Genomic DNA, 27,397 nt, shown 5'->3' with positions numbered 1-27,397 from the left:
AAACACTGAACACTTAATTTTTTTCATGGCAGTCAATCAGTACAGTGAATGGGTACAGTGCAACATGATTATTCACATACAGTCAAAGACAGCTTGCATGCTTTCATAGAACTAACAAAAGAAACAAATGGTAAAGAGACTCAAATAGGGATTGGTAAAAGTCACTTGGAATAGCACAGGAAGAAAGAACCAATAAGAAAATAAACAGTATCGGGCGCCTGGGTGGCTCAGTTGGTTGAGCAACTGCCTTCGGCTCAGGTCATGGTCCTGGAGTCCCGGGATCGAGTCCCGCGTCGGGCTCCCTGCTCAGCAGGGAGTCTGCTTCTCCCTCTGACCCTCCCCCCTCTCATGTGCTCTCTCTCTCTCTCTCATTCTCTCTCTCAAATAAATAAATAAAATCTTTAAAAAAAAAAAAAAAAAAGAAAATAAACAGTATCTAAAGAAAACTATGGCTGAAGACATATCGAAACTTGAGAGGACCTGGGGAGAAAAAAACAGTTTGTCCATGCACAATATTAGGAAAGCACCCATAGGATCCATGTTCCATTCCCAGCATATTCCTGATTTAGTTAATTCTTCACACTAAATGAAGTATAGCTGAAATTAGGTCATCTCCTCTGGGTGGCAACACTTACCACAAAGGTTCTTAGATGTCCTCTGTTTTGTTTTGGTTTTAAATGCACTTATACACATCACTTGAAATTTTGCATGCGGCTTCAAATACTTTCAAGGCTTATATGGAAAGAAAGAAATCTGCAAGGGTGAAAGCAATAAATGTTTTTACCTATTTATGTTAATGTCTGCTGGAGCCCAGAGTATATGACAAGAACTCTGAAGTCCATCACGGCCAGCTCTCCCAATCTCCTGGTAATATGATTCCATTTCCTTAGGAGCACCATAATGAATGACTTTGCGAATGTCAGCTTTATTAATGCCCATTCCAAAAGCTATGGTAGCCACGACACACTGAGAATAAATAACAACATAGTTTGACAAATATGTAGCAGAACCAAAACCTGACATCTTTACCTTTTGGTAAGAGTAATAATTAGTTCATTAACTAAACTCCCTGGCATGAAACTGAATTTAATATAATTTCAACCAATCACTTACAGATCAAAAGATTATCTGCCCAATTTACAAATTAGGGATTGGTAACCCTAAAATAGGATTTTTATTTAATCCCTATAAAAAATAGCAACTAAAGTGGTCTCTCTGAACACCTATGAGTGAGTACAAGACACAAAATAGGCTCTTAAAATACTTATTAAAAGAGACTTTGTGTTATTATGAAGTTTCAAGAGTCCTTACCTGATTGCCCAGTATCTTAATATTTTCTAGCATTGTTCCAAGATGGAAGGAAACTTCTCATTAAAGATGGTAAAATGAAACATGAATTTAACTCAGCATCTTTAAAATAGGATAAAACTGGTAGATATCTAACATATATGAGCATACTGAAATGAGACTTACATGATTGGGAGGAATTTTAGGGAAGAATTAATGATAAGAACATACAAAAAATTAGAAAAAATTTTAAAGTATTAACAATAAAAGAAGATGTGCAATAAAAGTAACTATAATATACTACATGGCTTAGAGATAAAAAGCATTTACAGAGAAATAATTATGTAAATATATAATATTTGAATATATATATTGATCTAACCAAATTATGTTAATGTTGGGAGGAAAGCGGGTTAGAAATACATAAACAGAGTGAGCAGAGGGTAGGAAGGGGTGTGAAAGGGAGCTAAACTTTCACGCCTCATAGTGGGAAGTCAATAGACAATGCCTAAATCTAATAAATGAAAACTAAGTGGTAAGAGTAAAAGCAAATCACTGCAAGATCTAGTGGTAAACACCAAAAGAATAAACCAAAAGAGATGAGAATAGGAGACAAAAGTGGGGAAAGAAGGAGGGGCTGATGTTCTCATTTTAAGCACTGTAGAAGTAGCTGGTTCTTTAAACTATGTGTGTGTATAACCAATAAAAATTAAAGTGCTCTTAAATGTATTAAGGGGCGCCTGGGTGGCTCAGTCGTTAAGCGTCTGCCTTCGGCTCAGGTCATGATCCAGGGTCCTGGGATCGAGCCCCGCATCAGGCTTCCTGCTCAGTGGGAAGCCTACTTTTCCCTCTCCCACTCCCCCTGCTTGTGTTCCCTCTCATGTTGTGTCTCTGTCAAATAAATAAATAAAATCTTTAAAAAAAATGTATTAAGATGGAATAAGAATAGAAGACAGACAGAAAGAGAGGGGTGGGGGAGAGAGGAAGAAAGAAAAAGAAAATGCTGAACAGATAAAAGGAAGTATAAGAAAAGTGAGAGAGAAAAAAACCATCGAAATAGAAATTTATTAACAAAAAGCTTTGAGGGGCACCTGGCTGACTCAGTCGGTAGAGCATGTGACTCTTGATCTTGGGGTTGTGAGTTCAAGCCTGAAATTGGGTGTAGAGATTACTTAAAAATAAAATCCTAAAAGAAAAAACTTTGAGTGGGGTCGCCTGGGTGGCTTAGTCATTAAGCATCTGCCTTTGGCTCAGGTCATGATCCCAGGGTTCTGGGATCAAGTCCCGCATCGGGCTCCCCACTCAGTGGGAAGCCTGCTTCTCCCTCTCCCACTCCCCTTGCTTGTCTTCCCTCTCTCGCTATGTCTCTCTCTGTCAAATAAATAAATAAAATCCTTAGCCTCCCACTCCTGGGAAAGAGAGAGAGGCCACCACTGCAGGAGGGTAGAGAAGAGCTCAGCAACTCGGGGAGGGGACCGCGCCTGCCCCATCTGAGCCTCAGAGCACTGCTGGACCAGGAGGACAGTTGTGAAGCCAGTGCATTTTTTATTCAATGGGGCCGAATGGGTCATGAGGTAGATGGTTAGTAGTATTGTGCTTTGACATAAGATCCCAGGAGAAGGAGCGAGATGGCAGAGGAGTAGGAGACCTAAATTTCATCTGGTCCCAGGAACTCAGCTAGATAGGTATCAAACCATTCTGAACACCTACAAACTCAACAGGAGATAGAAGAAAAGAATAGCAGCAACTCTCTGAACAGAAAAGCGACCACTTTCTGGAAGGTCTCTTCTGATTTGTTTAGTGTATATTTTTCTGTGGTCGTTGTTACCCTGTTAGCATTTTGTTCTCTCATTGATCTGTTCTCCTCTGGACAAAATGACAAGACGGAAAAACTCACCTCAAAAAAAAGAACAAAAGGCAGTACCAATTGCCAGGGACTTAATCAATATGGACATTAGTAAGATGTCAGAACTAGAGTTCAGAATGACAATTTTAAATATACTAGCTGGGCTTGAAAAAACCATGGAAGATACTAGAGAAACCCTTTCTGGAGAAATAAAAGAACTAAAATCTAACCAAGTCAAAATCAAAAAGGCTATTAATGAGGTGCAATAAAAAATGGAGGCTCTAACTGCTAGGATAAATGAGGCAGAAGAGAGAATCAAGGATACAGAAAACCAAATGATAGAGAATAAAGAAGCTGAGAAAAAGAGAGATAAATGACTACTGGATCATGAGGGCAGAATTCGAGGGATAAGTGATACCATAAGACGAAACAACATTAGAATAATTGGGATCCCAGAAGAAGAAGAAAGAGAGAGAGGGGAGGAAGGTATATTGGAGCAAATTATAGCAGAGAACTTCCCTAATTTGGGGAAGGAAACAGGCATCAAAATCCAGGAGGCACAGAGAAACCCCCTCAAAATCAATAAAAATAGGTCAACACCCCAACATCTAATAGTAAAACTTACAAGTCTCAGAGACAAAGAGAAAATCCTGAAAGCAGCTCGGGAGAAGAGATCTGTAACCTACAATGGTAGAAACATTAGATTGGCAACAGACCTATCCACAGAGACCTGGCAGGCCAGAAAGGACTGGCAGGATAGATTCAGAGAACTAAATGAGAAAAATATGCAGCCAAGAATACTATAGCCAGCTAGACTGTCATTGAAAATAGAAGGAGAGATAAAAAGCTTTCAGGACAAACAAAAACTAAAGGAATTTGCAAACACGAAACCAGCCTACAAGAAATCTTGAAAGGGGTCCTCTAAGCAAAGAGAGAGCATAAAAGCAACATAGACCAGAAAGGAACACAGACAATATACAGTAACAGTCACCTTACAGGCAATACAATGGCACTAAATTCATATCTTTCAATAGTTACCCTGAATGTAAATGGGCTAAATGCCCCAATCAAAAGACACAAGGTATCAGATTGGATTAAAAAACAAGACCCATCGATATGCTGTCTGCAAGAGACTCATTTTCGACCCAAAGACACCCCCAGATTGAAAGTGAGGGGGTGGAAAACCATTTACCATGCTAATGGACACCAAAAGAAAGCTGGGGTGGCAATCCTTATATCAGACAAATTAGATTTTAAACCAAAGACTGTAATAAGAGATGAGGAAGGACACTATATTCTACTTAAATGGTCTATCCAATGAGAAGATCTAACAATTGTAAATATCTATGCCCCTAACATGGGAACAGCCAATTATATAAGCCAATTAATAACAAAAGCAAAGAAACACATTGACAACAATACAATAATAGTGGGGGACTTTAACACCCCCCTCACTGAAATGGACAGATCATCTAAGCAAAAGATCAACAAGGAAATAAAGACTTTAAATGACACACTGGACCAAATGGACTTCACAGATATATTCAGAACATTTCATCCCAAAGCAACAGAATACACATTCTTCTCTAGTGCCCATGGAACATTCTCCAGAACAGATCACATCCTAGGCCACAAATCAGGTCTCAACAGGTACCAAAAGATTGGGATCATTCCCTGCATATTTTCAGACCACAATGCTTTGAAACTAGAACTCAATCACAAGAGGAAAGCCAGAAAGAACGCAAATACATGGAGGCTAAAGAGCATCCTACTAAAGAATGAATGGGTCAACAGGAAATTAAAGAATTAAAAAAATTCATGGAAACAAATGAAAATGAAAACACAACTGTTCAAAATCTTCGGGATGCAGCAAAGGCAGTCCTAAGAGGAAAGTATATAGCAGTACAAGCCTTTCTCAAGAAACAAGAAAGGTCTCGAATACACAACCTAACCCTACACCTAAAGGAGCTGGAGAAAAAACAGCAAATAAAGCCTAAACCCAGCAGGAGAAGAGAAATAATAAAGATCAGAGCAGAAATCAATGAAATAGAAACCAAAAGAACAGTAGAACAGATCAATGAAACTAGAAGCTGGTTCTTTGAAAGAATTAACAAGATTGATAAACCCCTGGCCAGACTTATCAAAAAGAAAAGAGAAATGACCCAAACCAACAAAATCACGAAGGAAAGAGGAGAGATCACAACCAACACCAAAGAAATACAAACAATTATAAGAACATATTATGAGCAACTATATGCCAGCAAATTAGATAATCTGGAAGAAATGGATGCATTCCTAGAGATGTATCAACTACCGAAACTGAACCAGGAAGAAAGAGAAAACCTGAACAGACCTATAACCACTAAGGAAACTGAAGCAGTCATCAAAAATCTCCCAACAAACAAAAGCCCAGGGCCAGATGGCTTCCCAGGGGAATTCTACCAAACATTTCAAGAAGAATTAATACCTATTCTTCTGAAACTGTTCCAAAAAAATAGAAATGGAAGGAAAACTTCCAAACTCATTTTATGAGGCCAGCATTACCTTGATCCCAAAACCAGACAAAGACCCCATCAAAAAGGAGAATTACAGACCAATATCCTTGATGAGCATGGATGCAAAAATTCTCACCAAAATACTAGCCAATAGGATCCAACAGTACATTAAAAGGATTATTCACCACGACCAAGTGGGATTTATCCCTGGGCTGCAAGGTTGGTTCAACATCTGCAAGTCAATCAATGTGATACAATACATTAATAAAAGAAAAAACAAGAACCATAGGATCCTCTCAATAGATGCAGAAAAAGCATTTGACAAAGTACAGCATCCTTTCTTGATCAAAACTCTTCAGAGTATAGGCATAGAAGGTACGTACCTCAATATCATAAAAGCCATCTATGAAAAACCCATAGCGAATATCATTCTCAATGGAGAAAAACTGAAAGCTTTCCCCCTAAGGTCAGGAACATGGCAGGGATGTCCACTATCACCACTGCTATTCAACATAGTACTAGAAGTCCTAGGCACAGCAATCAGACAACAAATAGAAATAAAAGGCATCCAAATCAGCAAAGAAGAAGTCAAACTCTCTCTTTGCAGATTATATGATACTTTATGTGGAAAACCCAAAAGACTCCACCCCAAAATTGCTAGAACTCATACAGGAATTCAGTAAAGTGGCAGGATATAAAATCAATGCACAGAAATTGGTTGCATTTCTATACACCAACAACAAGACAGAACAAAGAGAAATTAAGGAGTTGATCCCATTTACAATTGCACCCAAAACCATAAGATACTTACGAATATATCTAACCAAAGAGGCAAAGAATCTGTACTCAGAAAACTATAAAATACTCATGAAAGAAACTGAGGAAGACACAAAGAAATGGAAAAACGTTCCATGCTCATGGATTGGAAGAACAAATATTGTAAAGATGTCAATGCTACCTAGAGCAATCTACACATTTAATGCAATCCCTATCAAAATACCATCCACTTTTTTCAAAGAAATGGAACAAATAATCCTAAAATTTGTATGGAACCAGAAAAGACCCCGAATAGCGAGAGGAACGTTGAAAAAGAAAAGCAAAGCTGGTGGCATCACAATTCCGGACTTCCAGCTCTATTACAAAGCTGTCATCATCAAGACAGCATGGTACTGGCACAAAAACAGACACATAGATCAATGAACAGAATAGAGAGCCCAGAAATGGACCCTCAACTCTATGGTCAACTAATCTTTGACAAAGCAGGAAAGATGTCCAGTGGAAAAAGACAATCTCTTCAATAAATGGTGTTGGGAAAATTGGACAGCCACATGCAGTAGAATGAAACTGGACCATTTCCTTACACCACACACAAAAATAGACTCAAAATGGATGAAAGACCTAAATGTGAGACAGGAGTCCATCAAAATCCTTCAGGAGAACACAGGCAGCAACCTCTTCAACCTTACATCACCAAAGGCAAGGGAAGCAAGGGCAAAAATGAACTATTGGGACTTCATCAAGATAAAAACATTGGGGAGGGTATGTGCTATGGTGAGCACTGTGAATTGTATGAGACTATTGAATCACAGACCTGTGCCTCTGAAACAAATAATATATTATATGTTAAAAAAAAAAAAGAAGAAGAAGATAGCAGGAAGGCAAAATGAAGGGGGGGAAATCAGAGTGGGAGACGAACCATGAGAGACTATGGACTCTGAGAAACAAACTGAGGGTTCTAGAGGGGAGAGGGGTAGGGGGATAGGTTAGCCTGGTGATGGGTATTAGAGAGGGCACGTACTGAATGGAGCACTGGGTGTTATATGCAAACAATGAATCATGGAACACTGCATCAAAAACTAATGATGTAATATATGGCGATTAACATAACATAATAAAATAAAATTTAAAAAAATTTAAAAAATTAAAAATAAATCTTTTCTCACACAATGCCAATCCTACAAACTACACAGTCGATAAATGATTAAACAGGTATGACCAAAGGAAATGTAGCTGACCCTGTACTTTTTGAGTCAAATTATTAAATAATTATCTGCCAGTTAAAAAAAAAAAAGATAAAAAGCTTTTGCACATCAAAGGAAACAGTCAACAGAACCAAAAGATGACCGACAGAATGGGAGAAGATATTTGCAAATGACGTATCAGATAAAGGGCTAGTATCCAAAATCTATAAAGAACTTATCAAACTCAAAACCCAAAGAACAAATAATCCAATCAAGAAATGGGCAGAAGACATGAACAGACATTTTTCCAAAGAAGACATCCAAATGGCCAACAGACACATGAAAAAGGGCTCAACATTGCTCGGCATCAGGGAAATCCAAATCAAAACCTCAATGAAATACCACCTCACACCAGTCAGTATGGCTAAAATTAACAAGTCAGGAAATGACAGATGTTGGCAGGGATGTGGAGAAAGGGGAACCCTCCTACACTGTTGGTGGGAACGCAAGCTGGTGCAGCCACTCTGGAAAACAGTATGGAGGTTCCTCAAAAAGTTGAAAATAGAGCTACCGTACGACCCAGCAATTGCACTACTGGGTATTTACCCCAAAGATACAAATGTAGTTATCTGAAAGGGTACATGCACCCCAATGTTTATAGCAGCAATGTCCACAATCGCCAAACTATGGAAAGAGCCAAGATGTCCATCAACAGATGAATGGATAAAGAAGATAAAGAATGGATAAAAAATAAAGATATATATAAAATATATATATATATATATATATACCACATCTTATATATATATATATAAAATATATATATATATATATATATATATATAAAATGGAATATAATGCAGACATCAAAAAACTGAAATCTTGCCATTTGCAATAACGTGGATGGAACTAGAGGGTATTATGCTGAGCGAAATAAGTCAATCAGAGAAAGACATATATCATATGATCTCACTAATATGAGGAATCCTTAATCTCAGGAAACATACTGAGGGTTGCTGGAGTGGTGGGGGTGGGAGGGATGGGGTGGCTGGGTGATAGACATTGGGGAGGGTATGCGCTATGGTGAGCACTGTGAATTGTGTAAGACTGATGAATTACAGACCTGTACCTCTGAAACAAATAATACATTATATGTTTAAAAAAAAAATAGATAGTAGGAAGGGAAAAATGAAGGGGGGGAATCGGAGGGGGAGACGAACTATGAGAGACTGTGGACTCTGAGAAACAAACTAAGGGTTCTAGAGGGGAGGTGGGTGGGGGGATGGGTTAGCCTGGTGATGGGTATTAAAGAGGGCACATACTGAACAGAGCACTGGGTGTTATACGCAAACAATGAATCATGGAACACTACATCAAAAACTAATGATGTAATGTATGGTGATTAACATAACATAATAAAGTAAAATTTAAAAATAAATAAATAAATAAAATCTTTAAAAAATAAATAAATAAAATCTTTAAAAAAACAACTTTGAATAAAACTAGGTCATTTTGCTATATTTGAAAGTGAATAAGCAACATAATTTTAAGGTTTTTAAAAATGTATTTGATTCCATTTTCTTCCAGCTTTATTGGGATATAATTGACATATAACACTGTGTGGGTTTAAGATGCATAATCTAATAATTTGATATCCATATACACTGTGAAATCATTACCACAATAAAGTTACTTACCACATCCATTACTTCCCATGGTTACCATTTGTAAGTGTGTATGTATGTATGTATGTGTGTGTGTGTGTATGTGTGTGTGGTAAGAACTTTAAAGATCTAATTTTCATCATATGATACTGGGTTGTTGTTTTTTTTTAAGATTTTATTTTTAAGTAATCTCTACACCCAACATGGGGCTCGGAATCCACAACCCCGAGATGAAGAGTCACATGCTTTATTGACTGAGCCAGCCAGGTACCTCTTTATGATACTGTTTTTAGATGACATCACCTTATTCTACAGACATGATGTTCAAAATATCATTATAAACTCTCAGGTGAAATAAAGTATTTTATCAAATAATTTACTCACATCCTCATCCCAGAAAGAAAAGAATTCAAGACCTTAAAAAAGCAAATAAAATACAAAAGAACATGAAACTAAAACTCAGGACTAAAAGTAAGAATGAATGGTCACAGTCTAAAAATGCAAATCTACATCTGAATATGGTTAGATTTGGTTAAGAATAATATGAAAAAAATTTTTTTCTAAAATTATAAAATAGAAAATACTAAGATTCTAAGCATCAGTCAATTCAAGACATTAAGAACTAGGGAGGTGAGCTGGGGAGGTGAGCTCTACTTTTAGGCCCACACCAAAGTATAAATCAACTTCAGAAAAACAGGAGAATGAACATCTAGAATTCCATACATGTATGCATTCAGTAGGCACTCAATAAATATTCAATGGCAAGTAATCAATTCCAAGAGCACCAGACTATTCTATATAGTTGAGGAAATGTATTTTCATCACCTTGGTAAGGTGTCAGAACTTTTGATGCAAATGTGAAGCTTCTGAATTATTTATTTTAATAGCAAAGAAGGAGTACATTGAGGCCAGTTGTCAGATACAACAGAACCCCTGATGTTGTTAGGGTGACAGCATCAATATTAATTTATTAATTTTCATAATGTGGATAAAACTTTTTGACATCCTGCCACAGAAAGGGATAATAATAGTGGCACATACATACATACACCTTTCTAGATATTAGGTATAATTAGTGATCACTGTGAGGTTTTTAAAGCCATATTTCAAAGCATTAATGTTTCACTGAAGCTGAATGTAGGTAGCAAAACCATATGCATCCAACAAAGTCTCCTATCACAACATAACACATAAAGTTTGCAATCTTTCATATCTGCAGATGTTTCTACCTAAATGAGTAATTAATAATAAATCGAGATGAAAGAAATCTTTGATTAATGGCTCAAACATCAATTAAGATTCAGTAAGCAACAGCCAATAAATTTTATCTGATAATTTTCAAACTCCTGAGATAACAGAATAAAACTATAAACATTTAAGAATTTAGGTAACTCTATTCTAAGCAGTTGTGATAGCTGTTCCTATCTTTGGAAAGATGAGGAAGAAAAAGAATAGATGCTTTCAGGCACGTATGCGTTACAGCATGACAGTGCATATGAACCATACTTGAGGTAGGTTGTTTGAACAATGTTGGTTTGAGGGTGGTTAACAACTGCAGAGCTGGACAGAAAGGAAATGGAAGACCTACTGAGCAGAAAATGCAAAGCAGAAGTTAAGTTCATCTCTTAATTTGGGGGGAGGCCTAGTTCACAGGCTTGCTGTAACAGATTTTGGATAGGATGTTGACAGTGTGAAGCTGTTGATTTAAACCTTCCAACATGGTCTGAATTTAATGCTTCCTAAATATTCTGCATGACACCCACTAAACTAGGATTCCAATCACTTCAGACTGGAATTATTACATGATTCCAATCATTACAGGAATCTCAGCTGGAGCACTGTTCACAGTGACTTCACTGATACCCTTTCTTTCTTCAGTCTTTCTTCAAATCAATCCTGCTTAGGGCTGCTAATCTAATGTTTCTATAATACTATGCTCTTGCTCAAAAACACAAAGTAGTCTGTCATAATGGTTTTCAAACGCTATCCTGAGGAGCTCTGAGGATTACAGGATACCCCCAGGGACTGTCCTGGGAGACTGGAAGTCTCTTGGATCTCTCCCTCATGTCAACTTCAACAAGAATTATTCTACTTTGATTTATTTTACCTATTAGATAAAAATGACTTAAAAAATTAAATGAAAATTTAAATAAAAATTCTAAGCCTCACGTAGTTTAGAAAAACTACAGGTACATCACATCAATCCCAGCCTGCCTCTTTGCAAGTTTTAAGGCCCTCCTCCATAACCTGGCCAACCAACCCATTCAACCTTTTTCCTGGGAGTCTCTAACAGTTCCTCCTGCCTTTTCACCTATACTTTGTACCAATCCTACTCCACACTTCCTTTCTCTCCAACCATTCCAAACTATTCCCAATTTCCTAAACCCAGTATGCACTCTCATACCACTGTGTCTTTGCACATGCTAGTCCCTTTTCCTGGAATTCCACAACCAATCCCTTTTCCCTCATCACCTACTGGCCTCACATACTTGACAAAGTTCCATTTACTTGTTCAGACTCTACACTCAAATTGCTTCTTCCTGGATGGTTCATCACCATAACAGAAGCTACCTTAAGAGCTAGCATTCCTTCCTCTATGTACCTAAGCACTCTGTGCAGCCTGCTATTTGTACTCATCTGCAATAGATGACATATCTGTCATCCACATTACACATTAATTCCCTTTATGAGAGAAACTTCTTTATACTCAACACAAACAAGGTAGTCGATAAAGATATGGCAAATAAATATTAGAGAAATATCTGTTTCCATGGGGAATAGAGAGCAATGATGATGGATCTTCACACCTGAATTTCGTCTCTCATGAAACTATGATGAACCTCTCTCCGTGATTTAACATCCAAGCCTGCATGGTATGTTCCACAAGCTAACTTCAGTTTCTCAAGTTCAGCTGTAACTTGTTCTGTCATTTTTCTGGAAGGACAATAGATGATAGTTGGACCTTCAAATTCCCAGGTGGAACTAAAAACAAACAAACAAAAAAACACACACAAAAACAAAAGAACAAACATATAAATATATAGGCTTCAGTTTGAGTTTTCAAAACCAGTTTGAGTTTTATCTTATTTAATTTCCCCTTTCTTTTTAAAATTTTAATTTCATTTTAATTTACTTTTAAAAATTTTAATTTTCCTTTTAGTAAAACACTAAAAAAAGAAAGTATATAGAAAACAATGATATATTTAACTACATAAAAATGTGGAAAGTCAAATGTGGAAATAAATTATATTAAATCCCAAACATCTTGGACTCATCTTTTGTTCAAATTAAAGTCAAAACCAGAGACAAGTTTAAGCAAAAGCCCTGAGAGAAACAAGCTACTGGAAATGCAATTTCCATACTTTTAGAAATGCAAAGCACTAGACGACGAATTAGTCTTCATTTACATTAGAAAGATAAGTGAACATTTACATAGGAGAATAGTCTTATTCTTTTTCATGATCAAAAAATTGAGTTTCTATGTATGTTTACTAAAAAAGCAGTAACTTTTCTGTACTATTAAAGATCATTTGTATAGTTTAAAGAAGTATTTACTAGTAATCTTGAGACTATTATAGAAAACATCTGTTTGAAAGTCTGTTTTAGAAACCTGTGCTTATTTATTAAAAATGCAAGGATGATTTCCATAGAACATTTATTTAATTCCTCAATAAATTCATTTACATAAATACATTCACTTATGTTGACTTAATCAATATTTAAAAATGTATTATTTTAGAGTTTGGAAAAACTTTAATTTTTAATGCATATATTCTGATACAATTTCAACTTTAGGAATTTATTTTACAAATATACTTTCACATCTGCCAGAAGACACATATACACAAATATTCACAACAGAACTATAATAGTGAAAAACAAATTTTCATCATTATGTACATTCATACTACGAAATACTAAGCAAACAAAAAATTATTGTATCTAAAACCTTTAAGAAGGACTATGGCAAAAGTCACTGAAAACTTAAATAGAGGGGAAAAAATAGGCAGTAATTTGACTCCACAAGTTTTACTGAATAATCTACTCAAAGCAATTTTTTATAGTGACCAAATGGGCTTCATAACAAAATGTCCCAGCAGATCAATTAAAGAAGTGAGAACAAAATACAAAGTATTTTTAATACACAAAAACTAGGGCGCCTGGGTGGCTCAGTTGGTTAAGCGACTGCCTTCGGCTCAGGTCATGATCCTGGAGTCCCAGGATCGAGTCCCGCATCGGGCTCCCTGCTCGGCAGGGAGTCTGCTTCTCCCTCTGACCCTCCTCCCTCTCATGCTGTCTGTCTCTCATTCTCTCTCTCTCAAATAAATAAATAAAATCTTTAAAAAAAAAAAAAAACACAAAAACTATCATTTATTTATTTTAAGATTTATTTATTTGAGAGAGAGAGAAAAAGAGAGGGAGCATGAGTGGGGGGAGGGGCAGAGGGAGAGAAGCTCAAGCAGACTCCCTGCTGAGCCTGGAGGCTGACAGAAGGCTGGACCCCACAACCCATGAGAACATGACCAGAGCCAAAACCAAGAGTCAGAGCTTAAACCGGCTCAGCCACCCAGGCGCCCCTCACAAAACTATCATCATTTTAAAAACATTTCTCAAAGAAGAAAATTTGTTCACCAAAATGTGAATATCCTACATATTAGGGCCCTAATTTTTAAAAATCACATTACACAGAAAGATAGCAAAAACGCTTTTTCTTAATAATGATAAAAGTTTCAATTTATTGAAGATACAAGAATCCTAAATGTGTATGTACCAATTAACAGAACTTTAACACATGAAACAAAAATTGACAGAACTAAAGGGAGAAATAGATTTATCTATAATAATTGGAGATTTTAATATATATCTTAGCAAAGACACTTTAAATCAAAGGAAAATATCGCCTAAAATATGGATATACTCTGTAACTACTTCTGTATAAAGTTAACAACAAAACCTGGAAGTGCATATCTGCACAGTACAGTCAGAGAAAAGAAGCTCAGTGCCCAAACATCAACAGTGATAAATGAGAAACAGAACCAGAAGATCTAAGTACTCTTCAATTGACATGCATCTATAGTGTTCAAATTGATACTAAGACTGCATATCAATTTTTACATTAAAAAAAGGTAGAAAATACACAAACGTTTGAACTTACCAGAAAAATCAAAAGAGTAAAAATCCCTATTACAAAAGGATTCATTACTACACCGAGTGGTTTACTAAACATTGTTATTTCCTCACAACAACTTCCTGAGGGGAAAGAAATCTATCTTCATCTAACCACTAAATTAGATGGGTGATAGAGGCCTGTCTTTTCAATTTCAATATACCATGAATATAGAAAACAAATTTGGTCAGAATTTAACAAACACGTTAGGTCAATGAATAGAAAAAAATGGCAGAATTAAATAAAGGGAAGAAATAGAAACAAAAGGCAACACTCTGAAGTCTTAATTACCCTCCATCTAATTATTGCTCATTAAGAGGAAAATTTCTATTTGCCTAAGATCTACAGGAAGCATCTGACTCGCAGTGGTTGGCTGCTACCATAACTCTTCTTGGAGGATTGAAAAATGGAGGCAAAACCTTTCTTGCTTTGCTCTCAGAAGCATTGTCACACAAATATAAAAATATCAGATGGTCTTGGATGTTAGGCTAAGGAGTCTGGCTGCTAGTCCACAGGAAAGAGAGAGGCACCAGAGAGGAATGCCAAGCCTCAGGGATGTGCTTTCAGATGATGAATCTGAAAATTGTGTCTAGAATGCAAGGAGCACTGAGGAGGAGGGAGGTCTGTTAAGGGAGATGATAATAGTCTAGGCTAAGAGACCTCCACTAGTAGAATTAACATGAAACAGGGTGAGAAGAAAACACTTACAAAAGATAGCATAAAAGGACAATATAGTCAGAAAGATAAAATGTCACAATGTCACACACACACACAGAAAGGTAAACAGTTTCAGAAAGGAGAAGGTTATTAGGGGAAGGCCATAGAGATTAAAATAATATGGAATGAAAAGGATCAAAGATTAGGGGAGTACCTAATGATGTCACTGTTAAAAGACTCTAGTATAGAATAAACAACCTTCTTCAAGAGAATGTTTTCCCTCTAGGACACAAGGGAAGTGAAGTACAATGAGTATTCACTTAGGAGAGATCACCAGAGCAGCATGAATATTAAATATACCCATTACTTTCTTGTTTTATTTTTTTTTAAGATTTTGTTTTTAAGTAATCTCTACACCCAAACTCACAATCCCAAGATCAAGAGTCACATGCTCTACCGTCAGAGTCAACCAGGCACCCCCATTACGTTCTTGTTTTAATCTCAATATAGTACAATCGCGCCAATAGCAAATCCTACATTTAAATTCATCCTAAAGGACCCAAAGAGTCCTTCAGGAATATACTATTGATGTTATTTAAACTCTATTTGCCTGGACTTGTTTTGTGTTTGTGCTAGTAGGTCAAACATTATTTTCATGTATTCTGACTTAAAAACACATTTCATAACACGAAAGTTATAAGCTTTTCACCAAGGAGAAAGATCAGGGAAATAAGGCAAAGGAAAGCTTCTTAGCATACATATAAAATGCCTCCAAACCAAAGAAACAGGAAAAAGTACTAGTGACAGCTTCTTCTTCAGGAAAATGAAAATAATATGTAGCTTACTGAGCAGTTATAAGAATTACTATAAAGCACCTAGGATAGTCCTTGGCACATAACAAGGGCTCAAAAATGTTTATTACTAAGATGACCTTTAAAATTCCCTAATACTCAATTAGTCATATAATTAGTGAACTAAAGAGAATTCAGATAAAAGACTCAGTCGTTTCTACTGTTTATTTGTCAATTATTAAGAGTGCAGGGGGCACCTGGCTGGCTCAGTAGGTAGAGCACTAGACTCTTGATCTCAGGATTGTGAGTTCAAGCCCCACGTTGGGCATAAAGCTTACTTAAAAAAAAAAAAAAAAAAAAAAAGGGTGTATGTCCTGTTCAAGCAAAAATATGAAGTACAAAAATACCTGAACTATTTTCTGCCTTCAGAATTAAGCTATCTTCTCAGTCGCTCTCTTGATTATATAACATCACACTTGACTTGAACCAAAGCTAAGTAGAATGTGAAATATATTAAATATGCATTAGAAATAGTAAGTAAGTAAATAAATATATATATACATACATAAACACATAAATAAAACAAGTTTTTAAAAAGAAGGAAATAGTTAACAAAAATTTGTCAACCATGGCATCCTCACCTTGTCTTTTGGACAAGAAATTGGACAAGATCCTGATGAATGTTTCCTGTTTTTCGCCCAACTTCTAAATACAAGTTTGGTCGATCAAAACCAGTACAGGTAATCTGAGGATTCTTCAGGTTTAAGCAGCGTACAATGTCTTCCCGGATTGAAGAACTTGCAGTAGCAGTGAGTGCAACAATTGGAACCTGAATGAAATGAAATTGATTTTTAAAAAAGGAGAGCGCTCATGAATTCCCAACATTTCTACTGCCTTCTTACAAACAGACTGTTCCTCTTACTACAAGAGGAACAGTGTTAAAAATGCAACTTTAAAATTACTCTTTTTCAAAGAAGAAGAAAATTTCCTACTTCCCTGTTTCTCAGCCTTTGGAATATCTTTTTTTTTTTTTTTTTTTTTTTTTAAGGGAGAAGGAGAGAGAACTTCAAGCAGGCTCCTCACCCAGCGTAGATCCGAGGCAGGGCTCCATCTTGAGGCCCTAAGATCATGACCTCAGCCGAAATCAAGAGTCAGATGCTTAACCAAATGAGCCACACAAGCACCCCAGAATACCTTTACTTTTTAAAAATCAGAAAGAGTGGGCACCTGGGTGGCTCAGTTGGTTAAGCGACTGCCTTCGGCTCAGGTCATGATCCCAGAGTCCCGGGATCCAGTCCCGCATCGGGCTCCCTGCTCAGCGGGGAGCCTGCTTCTCCCTCTGACCCTCCCCCCTCTCATGCTCTCTCTCTATCTCATTCTCTCTCTCAAATAAACAAAATATTAAAAAAAAAAAAATCAGAAAGAGTTTAAATAAAACACTAAATCCATAAGATTTCTAAATACAATCTACCTACTTATTAGCTATCTAACTCTCCATTTACTATTTTTTATTTTTAATATTTATTATATTAATAATAGTGTTGATACAAATGAGGGTTATGCCTTATTTTTTATTAATCTATAATTCACAAATTATAAACCCTTTCATTCACTGAAAATCTAACAATACAAAGCAGTAAGTCTTTTTTTATCTTCTATACTAAAGATATTGGTTTATGGCTTCTCTGATCTTGAAGCAAAGCTCTTAATGACCTGGATAACCTCTCTCCAGTTTACTAAGTTAAATCATGGCATACTATATATAAGAATGCATAACACAAAACATCCATTATTAATTGATTCCTTGAGCAACCAAGTCATGTTCTATTTTCAGTCTAGCAAAGACTTCTTAACTGGATTAGCAGCCAAAACAGGAGACACGGCAATTACTAGGAAAAACATGAATATGTAACCTTTCAGAAATTCTAAACTAGGATAATGACCTACCTCCCATGAAACTCGATTCATTATTTTTGCTCCTGTTATCACAGGGAGTTATAATAAATTATGCTATTATATTCAGAAAAAAGGGACTAAGTCTTCAAGTTGTTCCTAAATCATTAGCTGTTGTATATTCAAGAATACAACTTTCTTAAAATACTTTTTGTGGTCTATTACAAATAAAGTAAATGACATCCTCATAAAATAGCTCTTCAGATGCCCTGCACCTATCTCACAAATCAGTTTAAGCAATTATCTTCCATGTAAGTGAAAATTTAGGTGCAATTGTACAAAAAGCAATTACAGGATCTGAAAAACAAGATAAAATTTACTAACAATATAAACTATCTTTAAAATCAATATAGCTTTACTGAATTAAAAATTATCTCAAAGCTCATGTAAAAAAGTTAAGTCTGAAGTAGTTTTTTTAAATGGAAGAAAAAGGTATCAGAACCAATGTGACCAGGTAATTGGCATTTTTGCATTCTCTACCCTTAAATTCTGTGAAATTATTTAAATTGTTAAGTATTATTTAAATATTTTAAATAAATTTATTTAAAAATTTTAATTTCATTATTTAAAAATGAAACTCTCAAATTAACTTCATTGATTTCTGGTTTTCAATCAGACTGTTCTCTGAATTTAGAGTGCCTACCTAACAACTTATAAATAGGCCAATTTATAGATAAGTTAGTTTATATAAACAAGCTTATCCATATATATACATACATACACACACACATACACATGTATATATATACATATATACAAAGTTTAAATATTAGAAGCTCTTAGGACATGCACATTCTCACCCTCACAACAACAAAGCATTTTCATCATTTTAAGTGCTTCACTCAAACAATTTAATGCATCCTTGCTGTTTAACTGCATATGCAAAGAAAGACCGAAGTTTTCAGGATACAAAGAGTAAGAGGCTTTGGTTTGTTTTCATTTTTTTATTTTATTATGTTATGTTAATCACCATACATTACATCATTAGTTTTTGACGTAGTGTTCCATGATTCATTGTTTGTGCATAACACCCAGTGCTCCATTCAGTACATGCCCTCTTTAATATCCATCACCAGGCTAACCCATCCCCCCACCCCCCTCCCCTCTAGAACCCTCAGTTTGTTTCTCAGAGTCCATAGTCTCTCATGGTTCATCTCCCCCTCTGAATTCCCCCCCTTCATTTTTCCCTTCTAAGCAGTATAATGTATGAGTGGATGGGCAATGTACTTATGAAAATAAAATAAGCATGAAACAGGATATCTCTTGAAGAAATTAATTTAAAGATCAGGCAAAACAGCAAAACAGTAACTTGAATATAGAACAGCTAATGATTTTTCACAGTAGTGAAAAATAACTGGCTTAAAGTCAGATGCCTAAGTTCAAATCCTGCCTGTGTTGCTAACTAGGTGTGAGATTTTGAGCTGGTTATTTCACTCTCCAAACTCTGGTTTCCTCATCTATAAAGTGACAATGATAACAGCAATCTCGTAAAGTCATTGTGAAGACCAAAAGACAACAGAACATGTAATGTGCTGAACATGATGCATGGTACACAGTAAGCACTCAAAAAGTTTCAACTATTGGGGCACCAGGGTGGCTCAGTCAGTTAAGCGTGGGACTCCTGGTTTCAGCTCAGGTCATGATCTCAGCGTTGTGAGATGGAGCCCCCCATCTGGCTCCTTGCCCAGGGTGGAATCTACTTCAGATTCTTTCACCCTCTCCCTTTGCCCCCCTCCACTCACGCACTCTCTCTTTCTCTCTCTCAAATAAATATATAAAATCATTAAATTAAAAAAGTTTCAATTATTATCGATGTTGTTATCACAACAACTGAAAAGAATTCTATACAAGAATTCCAGAGCCATGGTCACGACTCCCAGATTTGCCACTGACTTCGGCAAGGGCTTCTCTTGGTCTTGGTTTTTTTCACTAAAATATGAGATGTAGAGGGCTACACAATGTTAGACTCTCTTCTAACTTAAAAATCCCCCCCTTGCCACTAGAAACTCCCTAAGCCAATGACCTGCAAATGATGAAAAATCAACATAAATGCGATCGTTCACCTCCAACATTATAGAAGGTCGCAGTTTAGAATGCTGCTTCCACAACTAGAAAACAGAATAAAGTAATGGCATATATTAAACTTAAAGGAACAATGGTTATTTATTTTCATTTCAGAAATGAATAAACTCTTTTAGAAGTTTGTGGTGCCTTATGACGTTTAAAACACAAACTAGACTGAAGCTTGGATATAACACACAGGCTGGTTATGAGAAAGATGATCACACATCCTGGCATCCAGGGACACTCCCAGTTTATCCTGTCATCGTGACATAAATACTGATACCTCGCAAACTCTAACATTCAAAAGCAAACTGACTGGGACAATAAACTATAGCATCACCTAGTTACATCAAGTTCTTAATTCATGAAACTCTTACTCTTTAAGTTGGAAAATTTGGTTTCTTTGGAAATAGTTACCAAGTTTTGTTAAAACAAGCAAAAACTATAAATTAACCTTATGACTATAAATTTAGGAATGATTTAATCATAGGCTTCAATGGTGCAGCACCTACACATTCAGAGAATTCTAACTGTTCCATCTGCTTCTAAATTTGGGTCATGTTGCTAATTCTAACTTTGTACTGCATAATATCATGCTTCATTCATGCTTTATTCATTTGTTCACTCATTTCAAGTGGTTATCGTTCACAGTATTCAATTAGTGTCTATATATGCTGTCTTTGGGAAAGGGCTGCAGAGGGAGGAACGGAAAGAATCAACATGTCTCATGGATATCACAGTACCTTTTACTTGAATTTTACAGAATTTTAAGACTGATACAGAGCTTTCTGCCTCACTGCTCTTTCTGAGACACTTTGTCTGATTCTCTCCAAATGGGAATCCTTATGCCAAGTGGTTTAATGATTTCTTTGCTATTTTTAAACTTACTGAAATCATATGGTGTGAAGCTGCAACAGTTGTCCCAGCGTAATCGCAACTGGAAAGAGGAGAAGAGCACGGAGAACAGTGAGGAAAATGAGAGTCCTACAACCACCAGGTGGCATTTCTCACCACTTAGCTGATCAACAGGATTCATGAAAACACTAGGGGGAAAAGGTTTTCTCAGCCATTGCTTGACAAACACCCTGTGCTATACTGAGTCATTGCAAGAAATGAAAATGATCCAATAAAGTCCATAGCCAGACATAATAAAAGATTTAATTCACCACTGAAAAGTGTTTAAAAGCTGCATAAAATATTTAAAACTCCTCTAACACAATCCTTTTAGAATCAAAGTCCTCGGAAAGGATTACAGAAGGCAATCCTCCTATTTTCCAAAAGCTTACTTTAAAACCATTTCTTTTTAAAGATTTTATTTATGTATTCGACAGACAGATACAGAGAGAGCACAAGTAGGCAGAGTGGCAGGCAGAGGGAGAGGGAGAAGCAGGCTCTCCGCTGAGCAGGGAGCTGGACGTGGGGCTCGATCCCAGGACCCCAGGATCATGACCTGAGCCGAAGGCAGCCGCTTAACCGACTGAGCCACCCAGGCGCCCCTAAAACCATTCTAAATTAATGGAAGCAGTCCTCGAGGCACACTGAGGCACACTGAGCCTCCTGACTTTCACCATACAAATATCTTGTTCCTCTATTACATGTACTATTAACACTGTTAACCTTTCTTTATTATTTGTACTGTTCCACACACCATTTACTGTTTGATACCATTGCTTCTACTTTTATTAGGTATGGATCTAAATTCCTTTACTGCACCATGAGCTACTTCAGGGCAGAAACGATGTTTTATACTTCTTTCACATCACTTGCTTGAGAAACCAGCACGGTGTCCCACTGTGAAGCTACAGCCCAACTCCACCACTCCCTGCGTGGGAAAGAGACGTCTCTGTTTCTCTGCTTTCTCACTGGAATTCGTTTATTCATTTACCCAAGTATTTATGGAGCACCCACTATGTGCCCGGTCCTGTTCTAGATTATGACCAAAACCATCAAAAGCCTGTCCCCCCTAGTGGGGACCCACAGACAGTAGACAAAATATCATACAGTAAGTTAAACAGTGATAAGTGCTATTAAAAAATAGCAGAGGAAAATGAGGAATGTTGAATGTTGGAGGGAGAAATTAATTTGAAATTTTTAATATGGTGGCCCAGGAGGCCTAAATGAAAAAATAATATTTCAGCAAAGACTTGAGATAAGTAGGGGATCACCCCATGTGAAAAGTATTCCGGGAGGAGCACGTGGGTGGCTCAGTTGGTTAAGCGTCCAACTCCTGGTTTCAGCTCAGGTCATGATCTCATGGGTCCTGAGCTTGAGCCCCATGTTGTCGAGCTCCACACTCAGCAGGGAGTCTGCTCGAAGATCTTCTAACTCTGCCCCGCCCCCTGACTTGCACGGGCACTCTCTCTCTCTCAAATAAATAAATAAATAGTCTTTTTAAAAAATAAGTATTCAGGATGCCTGGGTGGCTCAGTTGGTTAAGCACCTGCTTTTGGCTCAGGTCATGATCCCAGGGTCCTGGGTTCAAGCCCCACATTGGGCTCCCTGCTCCGTGGAAAGCCTGCTTCTCCCTCTCCGATTCCCCCTGCTTATGTTCCCTCTCTCGCTGTGTCTCTCTCTATCAAGTAAATAAATAAAATCTTTAAAAAAAAAATAGTGATAATACCAAATGCTAGTAAGGAGGCAGAGAAACTGGATCACTCACACATTGCTGGTATCAGCTGAGGGTGGGGATAAAAATTTGGGAGCTGTCAACATATAGATGGCATTCAAACCGTACGTTAGATGAAATGACCAGGGACTTAAGTGCAGATAGGAAAGAGAGGAGGTCCAAAGACTAAGGTTTCTGGCATGCCAATGTTAAAAGTGTGGGAGATAAGATGACACAAGCAGAGGAATCTCAGAATGAAGAGACAGGAAGGAGGGAAGAGAAGCAAGAGAATGTGCTATCCTAGTGAAGAACTGTCTCAAAAAGGTAATGGAGATATTAATCTTGCTGGCTTGTTGTGAGGCTTAACCAAGATGAAAGCATTAACCCAGGGCCAGTCACATATTGGCGTTCAATTCAGTCTAGTTTGATTCTCTTTCAGTATATGCTTGCTAATTGGTACAATTAAGTTTTTTTTGTTGTTTCATTTTATTTTAATGTATGCTCTAACCAGATCTTTATGAGAAGAGCTAACAAAAAGAAACTCTCAATTTTGCTACTTATAAGTATAATTAATATGCAAGGGAAACGAACTAGACAATTTACCAAGAGAATAACAAACAATCTCTAATGCTTTTTCTTAGTTTACTCGTAAACTGTTAAATCTTGGGCTCAGAGGACATGATAGCTTCACTACTACGAGGAAAACCTAAACATCAATCAACCTTGTTTATTCATTCAAAATTAATACAGTAGACTAGAGAACCCAGGAATAGATGCACCCAAATATACCCAAATGATTTTTAACAAAGTGTCAAAAGCAATTCAACAGAAGGGGAAATGGCTTGGAGCAATTGGACATCAACAGGCAAAAAAAAAAAAAGGACCTCAATCTAAACCTCACACCTTACACAAAATTTAATTCAAAATGAATCATGGACTTAAATGTAAACAAATGTAAAACCATTAAAATTTTAGGGAAAAATCATAAGAGGAAATCTTCAGGATCTAGGGTTAGGTGAAGAGCACAACAAAAGAAAAAACTGATAAACCGGACTTCATCAAAATTAAAAATGTTTGCTATGTGAAAGACACTGTGAAGACAATGAAAAGGCAGCTATAAATTGAAAACTATTTATGAACCACATATCTGACCAAGGATTCATATTTATAATAAAACACTTTCAACAGTTTAAAAGAAAATTCCAATTAGATCAGGCATTTCACAAAAGAGGCAATTAGTACAAGAAAAGATGTCATCATCAGCCATTAAAGAAATGGCCCAGTCAGTTAAGCATCAGCTCTCGACTTTGGCTCAGGTCGTGATCTCAGGGTTGTGGGATCAAGCCCTGTGTAGGGCTCTGTGCTCAACAGGGAGTCTGCTTGGGATTCTTTCCCTCTGCCCCCCTCACCCCACTCATGCTCGCTCGCTCTCTCTTCTCTTCCAAATAAATAAGTCTTTTTTTAAAAAAAAAGAACTGTAGGGGCGCCTGGTTGGCTCAGTCATTAAGCGTCTGCCTTCGGCTCAGGTCATGATCCCGGGGTCCTGGGATCGAGCCCCGCATTGGGCTCCCTGCTCGGCAGGAAGCCTGATTCTCCCTCTCCCACTCCCCCTGCTTGTGTTCCTGCTCTCACTATCTCACTCTCTGTCAAATAAATAAATAAAATCTTAAAAAAAAAAAAAAGAACTGTAAAGACCATACCAATGTCATATTCCTAGTTTTGATATTATACTACAGTTATACAAGATATTACCATTAGGGAAACTGAAAGGTACATAGAATCTCTCTGTACATTTTTTTTACAACTGCCCGTGACTCCATAATTTTTCAAAAAATAAAATGGTTGCCATTATTGTAAAATCTCAAGCTGTTCATATAAAACACGCCACTCATGTAGAAATCTGCTATTCTTTATAATTAGGGAAGAAAGTGGAATTTTAGTACTAGAAACTTTACTAAAATCTCTCTGGAATAGTTCCTTTTTCAGGTTTTCAATATGATGCAAGAAGAGGTAACTATGCTTTCACAGCATCCTAGTAAAACGATGCATGCATAAGAGCTCATTGAGAAGGCATGGGACCTAAACATGGTTCTAAAGTCAGGTCTGCGTTCTACGGGTCAAATCTGGTCCATAGCCTGTTTTGTTACGGCCCACAAGCAAACAGTTTTTACATTTTTAAAGGGTTGTGAAGAAAAAAAACAAAGAAAAATGTGCCAGAGACCATATGTGGCCCATAAAGCCTAAAATATTTATTATCTGGTTCTTTCAGAAAACGTTTGCCAACCCCTACTGTATAGTATTCCTCAAAAAATTACATGCTAACCTTAGAAGAGAGCCAAAGTTAGAATTTTTTCTAAACCTTTCCCCTGTTTTCACTATCCATTTGCCCTTTCATAGAGAAGTCTTCAGCCTTCTGGCAATTCCCCAATCCTGGACTCTCTCCTTTGATATGAATGTCATTTCAAGATATTGCACTTGGCAAGCTTACCGATGGGAGTAATGCCTTTAGGGAGCCCAAAGTCCGGAATGAAATTCTAAAATCATGTCCCCATTCAGAAATACAGTGAGCCTCATCCACAGCAATAAGTGTGATACCTACAAAAGTGAAAAATATAAAAACAGGGAAAATAAAGTTCAAAAAGAAGCCATAAATTCATCTAAATCAATATCACCTTCACTTAGAATATATAAATATTACAGAAAGGAGAAAAAAAAATTCAAATCAAAGTATTTGGTTCATATAAAAATATAAGCATAAATGACATCAGGCAACACCAAAAATCATTATGAGAATAGAGGATGGGACATACATGGGTAAAGGCATATGGATAGAAGAAGGAAACATTTATATATTATTCAAACAACATTATTTATTAGATTTCACAGCTTTCATCATTATTCCTCAGAGAAATGAATTACTTACTATTACTTTGCCCTCAAAACTATCACTCATGAACCATTTGCAATGATAATGCCTTAAAAAGAAGAGCTGGGTTTTTTTTCTCTTTGGTAATACTTCCAATTTTATCTCATCAATTAGCTACCAAAAGCGATTAAAGAGCACACTCTACTGAGATGAAGTCATCATCGTTGTCCATGACCAATCACATATCAGACCGCAGAGAGTTCCCCTGGAATGTCAATACTGGAAGACAGGATGATATCCACGTTTTTTAATGTAAAATGGTAAGAACTAAATCTCGGTATGTACAATGTAGGTAAGAAGGAATATAATTCGTTCTTTCTTCCCCTAGCAACCCCTTTACTCTGCCCCCACACCACACACCCACACTGAAACAGAATCAATGGTGTGTAGTAATGCATTTCAGAAAAGGGCTTTATTGTATAACCACCCATTAAAATGTCTTCAGATACTTCAAAGTAATGATAGTAGTGCCTTTGCCCTCCATTACCAAATTAATACTTATGACAAAAATAATTTTTTCCATCAGTGGAGATGATCATTACTTGATACTTACTTGAGTATTAATGATTTTCTGCCATTAGGGGGGTGACTACAAATATGTGCTCTAGAGTCAGACTACCTGGATGCAGAACCAGGATCCACCACTAACGTTTGTATTACCTTAAGCAAGTTACTTAAGCTTCGAGTGTCACCACAAATAAAAGGTAGACATAGTAGTACCTAACATTTTTTAGTCACTCTGAAGATTAAGTCAGATCATTCACATAAAATATTAAGATAGGACCTGGCATAAAAGGCAGCTCAATAAAAACAAAACAAAACACCAAAATATTACTATTACAGTTATTAAAGGCCCACTATGATCCAAACACTTTCCTAGGAAAAGAGTAATAAGATGTACTCTGGGGGCACCTGGGTGGCTCAGTCGTTAAGCATCTGCCTTCGGCTCAGGTCATGATCCCAGGGTCCTCGATCCAGGGATCGAGCCCCGCATCGGGCTCCCTGCTCCGCGGGAAGCCTGCTTCTCCCTCTCCCACTCCCCCTGCTTGTGTTCCCTCTCTCGCTGTCTCTCTATCTGTCAGATAAATAAATAAAATCTTTAAAAAAAAAAAAAAGATGTACGCTGTAACCTTGAGAAGCTCACAGCTCTAAAGGAGAAGACAGACGAGCAAATAAACTACAATTCACTGAGATTACCAAATACAATAGAGATGAAAAAGAAAGCAAAAAAAATAAACCTACTAAATATGAATACAGGTTGATTAGCATCAAAATTCTCTGGCCGCTGCTGCATAGCTGGGAAAAATTCAATGTTACCACTAATTTTGGCTTTAGAAACTAAATGACCCAGATTTTAAATTAAATAGGTTAAAACAAACATGATGGCTCATCTTTTATTTTAAAACCTTCCTTAAAATTACAGGTTTAACTAATTACCTCTTAGTGGAGCTGAACTTTGTCCCTTACCATCAGTTTACCAAGCTTTTGCTAACTTTCACTTTAAATTTGCAAGTCCAAGTGTCTGCCCAAGTCCTATACATATTTCATTCTGGCATATCTGTCACTCAAGCCCTATTTCTAAAGTCAAAAGACAATTATAAGTGTGCTTGGTTGTAAGGAGTCTCCATATAAAATTATGTTTGCTGCTTCTGTTATACACTCATACTACTTAAAGAATGTAACATAAAAAGCATAAATCTGATTAGCTAAATGTCAGACTACCACACAAACAGAACTCTTGAGGAGATTCATTTTGCAAGCATTTTACAATTTCCTACAAACAAAAGCCAAAGAAAAATACTCCAAAAAGAATTTATCCCTTTTTGTTCAATATTAAGAGTCAACCAAAAAGAGCCTGTTCATCCATTCCATGCAGAGTATTCTGTTCTACTGATTGCAGTAGTATTCATAATTTAATCCATTATAAAAAATAAAAACAGAGAATTAGAACTAGCTGTTAAAGAATCTAAGTAAATACTTA

At 36.7% G+C, this 27,397-nt stretch overlaps 1 protein-coding gene across 1 annotated transcript in view; it reads right to left on the bottom strand.

Moving 5' to 3' along the window:
- WRN (WRN RecQ like helicase) overlaps nt 1-27,397 on the bottom strand; it is a 115,756-nt gene that overhangs the window by 49,177 nt on the left and 39,182 nt on the right. The window contains exons 17-20 of the mRNA XM_021694140.1: nt 24,979-25,085; nt 16,510-16,697; nt 12,061-12,235; nt 785-966 (exon numbers count right to left, since the gene is read on the bottom strand). Of these exons, the coding sequence (XP_021549815.1) occupies nt 785-966; nt 12,061-12,235; nt 16,510-16,697; nt 24,979-25,085 (652 nt within the window). The remainder of the gene's footprint in view (nt 1-784; nt 967-12,060; nt 12,236-16,509; nt 16,698-24,978; nt 25,086-27,397) is intronic.

This window comes from Neomonachus schauinslandi, chromosome 2, assembly GCF_002201575.2.
Source record: "Neomonachus schauinslandi chromosome 2, ASM220157v2, whole genome shotgun sequence".
NCBI classification, from domain to species: domain Eukaryota; kingdom Metazoa; phylum Chordata; class Mammalia; order Carnivora; family Phocidae; genus Neomonachus; species Neomonachus schauinslandi.
This window is presented reverse-complemented; position numbering and strand designations above follow the sequence as displayed.